We start from the raw sequence: 10,449 nt of genomic DNA on the forward strand, positions 1-10,449 counted from the left end.
TTATTTTTAAATTTTAAAAGGGTGTACCAGTATATAATCTAATTAAAAATATGGTAAATATTATTTGTATTTTCCAGTCAGGGTGTATATCTTATAAATTACCCATTTAATGGATAGAATATTTTTAATAGTCATATCAAGTGACTAGTGAGTGACCCTAATTCATTGATGATAGATGTACAATATACATTCACTTTTGAGTGTATAAGTAGTATTACTCTTTAGGGAAAACTTCAAAAACCTTCATGTGGTTTCATGCATTCTCACTTTTATACCCTGTGGTTTAAAACGTATCAATTTGCCCCCCCGTGGTTTCATTTTTCTTTTTTTGTTATCAATTTTATTATTTTTTTTTTCTTAAATCAGTGACAAAATTAAAATTAAAGGATACTAAAGTGAATATTCGATAAACATAGATGGTTATCTGAAGTTTTTTGTATATAATTTAATGAAATATTAACGAAAAGCTTCTGAAAAGATAAAAACGAAACCACATGGGGGCAAATTGATACGTTTTAAACCACAGGGTACTAAAGTGAGAATGCATGAAACCACAGGGGGGGTTTTTAAAGTTTTCCCTACTCTTGATTTGGCCAACTATACTTTTTACTTTAAAAAAAAAAAAAAACAAACTATATTGACAGCAAAAAAAATTATTCTAAGGTTTCCATTTTAATTATTTTCAGGATGGGGGGGTTTTTAGTTGGGATGTATTTATTCGAGCTAATTTTAGGATTTAGAATAACTTCAATTTAAAATGTCACATGTTAGAATGTCACAAAACATAACAGAATTTAATATTGGGTTTATAATTTATAAACATATTATTTTACTAATTAGTCTTAATGCCTTCTTGTGTTATGCCATCGATTTTTATTCTCATAACATGCTCTAAATAGATAAGTTTATTTTAGAAAAAAAGTTGAACAAAACGGACAATAAACAAAAAGGTTCAAAAAAGAGAGAATATTGAATATTAGAAACTTCTAGAGTTAACTTCAATTTCGTACTTACATTTATTACTGCTAAAAAAAAAAAAAAAGCATATCTCCTCATACCAGTATAAATGTATAATACATCAATTACAATAAACTGAGATACAGTAACCTAAGTGAAACAACTGAGTATCACAACAAAGTTCAACAATTCAAGATTACGAGGGGTTGAAAAAGATCATAAAATTTTTCCAGGTGTAAAAGAATGGGTACAAATTGTAGATCATATCGAGCATATAATCAACTACTCATGCATTTCAATCATACATCCGCAGAGAGAAGTAAAGAGCCTCAATCAACTAACAAATATGCTACAAAATAGATTGTGAACAAACGTGGCTCAAAAATGATGAGGAGAAGTTTAGGTGGCACACGAGTATTGCGGTACAAGAAGGCTCCTCTCCCGAACCAGCTCGTGAAGATCGTGAACGATTTTGAACACGGCGTCGGGCCGCGCCATCTTCAAAGCATTCTGGGACATGGCTTTCAGCTCGTCCATTCTCGGGCCGAACCAGTCTGCGACAATCTTCGCAATCTCCTTTGGCGACTTCGAGAACTTCCCGCACCCGTTTTCCACGACAAAGGGAACATTTCCGGCTTCCTGCGATGCAAACATTTTATCTTTCTAAACAAAGCGATGACTACATGAAAGCACAGACACTAAAAATCGAGATTATCACACTAACATCTCGAACTGCATATTTAGGAAAAAGCAAACATTTGCGATTTGGAGTTGGCAGTGCATGAAGCAGAAGATATAACATTCTTAAAAGAAGACTAAGAACTGCTTTCACATTTGGGCATTTTGCAAAAGAAATCCTTTTCTTTTATTTTGCAACTTTGATCCACCTTTTCTGTCCTTGCAATTTCAGACTACAATATCTTTTTACGGATAAAATGCCCTAGACTGGAATCTCCTAAACATAAATTTATCGCAAACAACAATTGTTGCATTGTCCATAAATAACCCAGTAGGGTATTCGTGAATAGTTAAAAATATTACCTGGCCGGCAATATAACCATTTAAAATGATAGGTAGGCCCCGAATCATGGCTTCTGCAATAGTACCCGGTCCTGCCTGCAAAAATTGAAGGATCCAGAATATGTAACTAAAATTTTGCATGGGAGGACATAATGACAGCTTGCACACTATAGTTCCACCTTTGTGATAATGCAGTCGCATGCGCCCATGCATTCTTCCATCTTAGTAACAAAGCCCTTGACCTAATTTTCAGAGGGGGGGGAGAGGAATAAAACAACAAATGAGTTGGAGAAGCAGAAATAACCAAGAATACTAAGCAAAACAACCACAAGTCAAGTCATTGACACAAAGAGCATGGTATCAACACACAAATGGCCTAGGTTTGAGAGGCCTTTAATACTTTTGCAAGTTTACCCTGCGTTATGACTTTTAGGACCAAAAGGTACCTCCACTGGAACAATAATGCATGATTTTGAATGATCGAATGCTCGGTTTCAAAAACACGTCACCGCAGTTCAAAATCTGTGCATCAATCAGCGAAAACTACGCATCACTGTCATGTAGCGGACGAGCAGTTTGGATTAAAAATTGAAAACACAAATTAAAGTAGTTAAAACGAAAAAGTGACCTGTTTTACAAGTTCAGGAAGAGTGTTTTTTCACTTTGCCGAAAAGGTCATTCGACAATTCCTAATATGAAATGTCAACCATCTAACAGCTGGAATACCTCCACCACTACACGGGTTCTAATTAGTATTGCAGCTAACTTGAGAGGGCATTTAAGATACCTGAACAGGAATCTTCCAGTTTATTGACTGCAATTTGTTGGCCAGTTTTTTATTCCGACCGCATATGACAAGAATCTGACCAATCGGTTCCCCGAGATTTTCATCATACAATGTATCTCCAAGGGCTCGAGCGGTAGCTTCGATGGGACCCATCCCTTCCCCTCCTCCCATTAGTAAAACAGCCGGTAAATCCTCATCCATGTGCAACTCCCGTCTCAGTTCAACCTGTTGATAGAAACAAAAGTAATGGGCTAAGTTAAACAAAATTGACTCGACTTGAGGAAAAAAAATAACAGAAATAGCAAATTGATATTGGCAAACCAAACAAATTAATACAGAAAGTTTTACATACATATCCCTGTAAAATCTTCTTGGTGTATACATACCCCTGTAAAATCCAAGTTTTCACATATACCTCTTGAAAGTACAGTTTCTCGCATTACCCTTATTGTAGTAGGGGAGTCATCCAATTCATGGGCAAAAGTTGGTTTTCTAATAGAAAAGTTTCTAAGGAGGGGGCATTTTTTGAAAATACAAGAGTGGACGTGCAAGAAATAAAATTTTTAAAAGTCATCTATGAAAATTCTGATTTCATAGAGTATAAGTAGATACCAAGAATTTTTATTTTAACTACACATTTAATATAAGAACAATACCTTAGGTCGGACTGGTTTGGCAAAGGAAGGACGCACAGGAAGGCCATAGACCTTTATTTGGGATGGCTGCAGCCCCGCTTTTAATGCCCTCTTTGCCACCTCAGTAGAAGGGCAATAGCATCTTGTGACAAGCTTATGAAACCTAAGGCATATCAAAGAACAAGAATTTCACATATTATTACATATCATGTCACGCAAATATCTTGTCAGACAAGAAGAGAAGGGCGGATCTAATCAAAAAATGACCCTACCATGTAGGATGGCAAGTGCTAAGATCCGTAACAACTGTAGTGAATACAATCTTCTTCAGCAGGCCTCTGGCCCTTAGGATTCGGAGGGGAACATGCTGCATCAAAGGATGGACACTGATGATAATATCCGGCTGGTACTTCATCAGTCCTTTCATGACTTCTCTAAAAAAAATTAGAACAGAATGTATACCGGTCATTGCAAAAGACTTCTCTTTGAGAGGTAGCTAATTCTTTGTAGTAAACTGTGTTTATATGTTCTATCTAATCCAGGCATTAGATTTAGACAAATTAATATGCGGAAAGTATCAATCTACTTACATATACACTCCTCCCTATATCTCTTTGATGCTTGGAAATTTAGCTCCTTAGTTTAATGTGATTTTACGGCAGCATTAGGTGGGTCTTTGCTCCTATATAAATCCTAGAATTATTCAATGCAAACCACCCTCTTTCTTTTAATCAAATTTACCTTTTCAGAGATCCATGTGACAAAACAGCAGTGACCCTTTAATAACTATATTTACTGCCTTGAAGAGCTTCTAAATTTGCAAGGGGTCTTCTTAGATTCAACTTAGCATAGTGAAAAAATAGAAGAAAGAAAACAAGACTAACAACTCCCAAACAGGGTAGACCACTCGTACTCAATACTCTTATATACTCAACCGAATGTCCGTGTCAACATTTCCAACAGGAAGATCATGTGAATCGATGATTGGTGTCTTCCAACATCCTTCTAAGATAAAAGCTCTTTAGTGTTTGGAAATCAGTTAGATTTCTACCACAATGCAAAAACTTTTGCAATATCCTTCTAAGCTAAAAGCTCTTTAGCGTTTCTTCCTGATGGAAATCAGTTGAATTTCTTCCACAACGCAAAATCACCACGTCAATACAAGAACACCACAAACAAAAGAGATCCTATAACTACAACTTTGGTAACTTCAACTTTTAAGCGAAATAGAGCAACTTGTTCTTACCGAGCAATGAATGTTGCAGTTGCCGCAAAATGGGGCTGATGCACTAGTCTTGGTGCAGTTCCATAGTACGTCATCTTCCACAGGGTCCCATGCTTTACCAAGAAATTATAGCTCCTCGGCAATTGATTAAAGGGCCAGGGTGTATGGTCCGTCCACAAATCAGTAATGAAAACCTGCACCAAATCACCTCCAATTCAAAACCCTCGCGGAACCCTCCCGTACTACAAACTAATAATTAAGGCCAAATTACAAAGAACCTACCTGCATTTTCGCCCATGTCTCACTTACCCCTCTCATTTCAACCAAAACTTCATCAGTGTCTCAAATAGGCCCAAATTGTGGAATGATTGTTAAAAATGAATGCAAAACTTTACTAAAATGGTTTGGCATATCACGTTGGACCCGTATTTGAACACCTACATAAGTGGCAATTCCTACGATCGATCTAAACTAAATTAAAGAGGTCTCTTTCTTTAATAAACTGCCAAAATTGAAACTTCATTGAAATTCCACTACATTGAAATCGAATATAACCAGCGTCATCTGTCGACCCATTTTCATGAAGTTTTGCATCCAAATTCACAAGCATTCTGCATATTTCAGCATATTTAAGACAGTAGTAAAGTGCAGGATTGAAAATGATACAATTTGTTATGCAAGGCGAAATTGAGATAAGCTACGACATTAAGGCGGATATTTTTATGAATTCAACCGGGAACCGGCATAAAATTAGACCTGATAATCATCGCCGAATTCTTCGTTGAACGCCGCTTTTATCGCCTCCGCCGAAGCCCGATGCCCCCCGCCCGTGTCGCTCATCAAGATCAAAACCTTCTTCGGGGTTTCTCCCTCCGCGGCATTACCGGGCGCCCCATCGTCCTCCCCGCCCCCGATTCCCACCCCACCCCCACCCCCACCCCCATCCTCCTCGCTAGGGTTCCCCCCGCCGACCCGGACCGAGGCGAACCCGGCCCACCCGGTGTGTAGGCGCGCGAGGCGGTTGAACCGGGTCCAGAGGCGGAGGATCCGCGGCGAGCCGCGCGAGAGCGCGCACGCGGCGGGGGGGCGGCTGCGGCGGCGGAATCCGACGGTGGGGAAGGGGGTCAGGGAAGATGCCGCTGCTGATGCTGCTGCTGCTGCTGCTGCGGCGGCGGCGGCGGCGGAGGGGGCGAGGAGGAGGAGGGGTTCGCCGGAGTTGGCGGCGGCGCCGCCGCGGGGGGAGTGGAGGTGGGAGAGGAGATCGAAGAGGTTGATGGGGAGGTGGGCGGTGGAGGAGGGGGGCATCTTCGCGTGGCTCGCGTGGGGGGAACGACCATGGAGGGTTTGCAGGGTTTGCGTGTGTGTGCGTGTGGGGTTAGAGAGAGAGAGAGAGAGAGAGAGAGAGAGAGAGANTTTTATTTTTTCAAAAAATATTTTTAAAATTTTGACATCATTTTAAATTTTTGATGTAAATTTTTAATATTTAATGTTTAGTTTGAATTTAAACTAATATATTATAAAGATAAAATCGACATGATTTATTATCTCATTCTGTTTCATTCGTCATCTGAATCGGAATTAAAATAAACTATTTTTATTGTCAGTGTTTTGTTCATGTAGATATCAGAAACGTAATTAAATTAATACGTCAATTTTATCTTTATAATATATTAGTTTAAATTCAAACTAAACATTAAATATTAAAAATTTATTTCAAAATTTTAAATATATTTTTTAAAAAAATTAAATTTTGAAATTAAACAGATAATTTAAAATATAAAACTAAAATTTAATTTATTCAATTTCAAACTTAAAATTATAATTTAAATTTCAATTTGAATCTGTAAATTTAATTTAAATTTTTAATTAAAATTTGAAAAAGACTTTAAATTTATAATTTAAATTTAAATATAAATATAAATTTATAAATTAGATTCGAAATGCTTGATTGAAGTTTAATTTTTTGTTTTAAGCTCAAATTAAAATTAAAATTTATAAATATATAATTTTCAATTTAAACTTATATTTTAATTAAAAATAAACTTAAAAAAGTTAAATTTAATCAGAATAGTAAGTGCGTTACCAATTCACAGTATCATCAAAATAATACGCCAAAATAATATGTCATTAGGGAACCTATAAAATTCGCTTTGGTAACATAAAGATACGCGAGCTTAAATTGAATAAGATTATATTTAAATATGTGGTAGATTTTTGAATAATATAGTAACGATAATATTTTGAATTTTTTTAAAAAAATAAAAAAGATGTTGATTAGTATATCTTACATAATTCACGCCACTATAATAATTTGATTAAATTTTAGAGCAAAATAATTATCAAATATCTTAAATGAACTAAATTAAAAAAATATTGGATTTCAAAAATTAAAATTTTAAAATATTAGAAATTAAAATGTGCCATTTTCACTTTTCCAAAATCGAAAGATGCAATTAAGTTTTATTTTATTATTATTTTATGAACTAAATTATAGAAAATATTCTTATAAATACACATTTTTTTCACTGTTTTTTAATTTTTAAATACTATATTTTACTCTCTCTCAATATTTGAAATTGTTGTATTTTATTTTTTATATTTATACCGAAAATATCCTTTAAAATAACAAATATATTAAAAAAATATTTTTTTATAAAATAAATAAGAATAATTTGATTATATTGCCCCCTCTATTAATATCGTGCTTTTCTAAACATATTTTTAAATTTTAAAAATATAAAATATAAATTTTTGAAAGTTAAAAAGGTCAAATAAAAAAACTGATATTTACTAGGAGTCCCTGTAATTTAGCTTTATTTTAGGAAAAATTTCAAATATCACCTATGTAGTTTCATACTTTCTCACTTTAGTACTCTGCGATTTAAAGTGTATCAATTTAGTGTCCTATGGTTTTATTTTTATCTTTTTATTATCGATTCCACTAATTTTTTTTATTAAATTAATGACAAAGTTAAAACTGAAGGGTAATGAAGTGAATATTCGATAAACCTAGATGGGGTTATTTGAAGTTTTGGTATATAATTTAACAAAATATTAACGAAAAAAGCTGACGAAAAGATAAAAATAAAACCACAGGACACTACCTTGATACACTTTAAATCACAGAATACTAAAATAAGAAAGTGCAAAATTACAGGGGTGGCATTTAAAGTTTACCTGCGCACGTGAATGTTGTGGGTATCGAACAAACCAATGTCCTCGTGGACCCCAGTGACCCCACCTAACTTTTTTGTAATATAGCAAATTGACAAGGGCTAAAGTGCATGATTTTTTTCTCTTAAAAAGGAATTTCAAAAAGAAAAAAGAAAGAAAGGTTCACGTACGTGTCCAGCCTCAAAGAAAACGTGGGTTTATTTGTAAATTTTGTTTTTTTCCCACTTACAGAGGATTCATCTGGTATCAAGGTTTATCTGACGCTGATAAATAATAAAATAGAGTTAAAAAGAAATGGATAATTGTCTATATACCTCTCATACGTTTGAAAATATTCAATTTATTTTTTTTTTCTTTCTAAAATATTTTTCATATGTTCCACCGTTATTGCAAAATACCTCTGCAGTTATCTCTTGTTAAGTTAATTTAGGTTAAACGTGAGTTAAATATCTACCACAGTTAAAAAAAATTAAAATGTCAATTTTGCCCTTAACTTAAGAGCAAATAAAAAATGTTGGTGACGGTAGAAGAGTATATTGGAAAAGACCAAAAGTGAAAATACTTTTTATGCCCCTGACTTTAAGGGCAAATAAAAAAAATAGTATATTTGAAAGGACAAAATAGTAATTTTACAAAAATAAAAGAGTTCATTAATAGATTTTAACTCTAGGGTATATTAGAAATATGTTGAAACATAGAAATGGTATTTTTAATATTAGCCTTCTAAGAGGGGTAAATTGAAAAGTCGAAAATTTTTCAAGAATATATAAGCAATTGCCCCTAAAAGAAACATATATAAAAAAAAATATATGGTTTTTTATTTTTTAATAGAATCATAAAAATTATACCGTAATCATCTTATTACAATATATGAAGAACGTGATATTATTATGTATATAAATAAATATAGTATATTTTTAATGAATATTTTTAATTCATGCACCGCCATTTCTTCGTAATCCGAAACGAAGCCCAACTTGTGTCCTCTACTTTTTGGACATTTATAAGAAAATGTTGAGTTGCGAATGTACGCGGCCTCTTAATTTAACCTTTTTAAATAGACATTCTTAACTTTTTCTTTTTTTTATAAAAAATAGTAATTTTTATTAACTAAATTAGAAATATTGAGTTGCATTTTGTATGAGTTGCGTTTTGTTTCACCAATCGTTTAGAGAGGTAGAGTGATTTTCAGCGGTAAATATTCACTTTCGTTGTTTGATTCATCATAACTTCACCTTTGAAAAAAATTCAAACTTTCCAAAACATCATACAGAAAAGAGAGTAAAAACAAAATAACTATCTTTTGTTGTTTGATTCATCATAACCTTTTTTTTAGATTACAAATCAAAATTTTGTAAACAGCATAATTGACTTTAGCCCACCCTAAGCTAAATTATAAAAAATAAAAAAATAATAATAAATATTATTTTATCTCTTACATCTTTAATTTTTGTGTCACTCACTTTCTACCAAAAGAAATAGCAAAATTAAGATAACTTTAGTTTTACCACTATACAAATAATTAGGGGAAGGAAAAAAAATAATTTTTTTCGCGAGCTCGAATTCACTTGAAAATCTACCTCAACTTGAACTTTTAGGGTGCGTTTGCTTCCACGTAGAGATATCAACAGGTCGGATTCGGGACGGATTTTTAAAAATCCGAACCCGAACCCAAACCCGAAAATTTGAACCCGANGAAATAATTATTCTTTTTTCAATATTTCAAAATATATTATATTAAATCTAAATTTTTAAAATACAAATTCAAATATAACATCAAATTTATATATATATATATATATATTATATATAATACAAAATAAATTCGGGTTTGGGTCGGGTTCGGGTTCGGGTTCGGGTCGGGTACAATCAAAATCCATATTCGAATCCATGTCCGCCGGATTTCTATTTTTTATATCCATATCCGAATTCATATCCATATCCATCGGATATATCCATTTCATTCGGGTTCGGGTTCGGATAAAATTTCGAACATTCCTACTTCCACGTAAAAGTTGCCAAAGATTTTTTTACAGGCTCACAGCGTTTAGTTTGGCATAAAAAAAATAATTCTTATAGCTTTTGATTGGGCATAAAATAAAATAATTTTCAGAGTGTTTTGGTTCGGCATAAAATAAAAATAATTTTTATAGCATTTGATTTGCATAAAATAATTTTCTACGGAAAAAAAAAAAAAAAAAAACACTGTATATAGATTCAGAGGAAAAGTGAGCTTTTTCTTTCGCCTGGACCACGTGAAAAATGAAAACTCATTCGCTAGAAAATCGTGGCTCATCCCGTTTTTAGCGTGTTCCAATATCGCGGTCCATGAGATAATGTGAGAGCGCGTGGACCGTGTGAATGGTCCAATGAGGGTGAAAAACTTTCATATATATTATTGGGAAAACTTCGAATACCCCCCTTATGGTTTCACTCTTTCGCACTTTAGTACCCTGTGATTTAAAGTGTATCAAATTAGTACTCTGTGGTTTCGCACTTTCTCACTTTAGTACCCTGTGGTTTCAAGTGTATCAAGTTAGTACCCTGTGGTTTCGCGCTTTCTCACTTTAGTACTCTGTGATTTCAAGTGTATCAAGTTAGTACCCTATGGTTTCGCACTTTCTCACTTTAGTACCATGTGGTTTAAAGTG

The 10,449-nt window shown here is 33.8% G+C and overlaps 1 protein-coding gene across 1 annotated transcript; it reads right to left on the reverse strand.

The window, feature by feature from the left end:
- Positions 1,029-6,030, reverse strand: LOC109725667 (probable monogalactosyldiacylglycerol synthase 1, chloroplastic). Its single transcript, XM_020254941.1, has 8 exons — positions 5,381-6,030; positions 4,646-4,818; positions 3,672-3,833; positions 3,421-3,562; positions 2,765-2,989; positions 2,157-2,219; positions 1,999-2,073; positions 1,029-1,596 (listed from the first exon to the last, which is right to left on the reverse strand). The coding sequence occupies exons 1-8, from the start codon at positions 5,927-5,929 to the stop codon at positions 1,357-1,359; spliced, it is 1,629 nt and encodes a 542-aa protein (XP_020110530.1). The 5' UTR covers positions 5,930-6,030; the 3' UTR covers positions 1,029-1,356.

This window comes from Ananas comosus, linkage group 20 (assembly GCF_001540865.1).
Source record: "Ananas comosus cultivar F153 linkage group 20, ASM154086v1, whole genome shotgun sequence".
Taxonomy (NCBI): domain Eukaryota; kingdom Viridiplantae; phylum Streptophyta; class Magnoliopsida; order Poales; family Bromeliaceae; genus Ananas; species Ananas comosus.

Coding starts and splice junctions, on each gene's coding strand:
- LOC109725667 (XM_020254941.1), bottom strand. CDS start 5,929: ATGCCCCCCTCCTCCACCGCCCACCTCCCCATCAACCTCTTCGATCTC. Junction 2,074..2,156: donor GCGACTGCATTATCACAAAG/GTGGAACTATAG, acceptor CAATTTTTGCAG/GCAGGACCGGGTACTATTGC. Junction 1,597..1,998: donor ATGGTTATATTGCCGGCCAG/GTAATATTTTTA, acceptor TTTGCATCGCAG/GAAGCCGGAAATGTTCCCTT.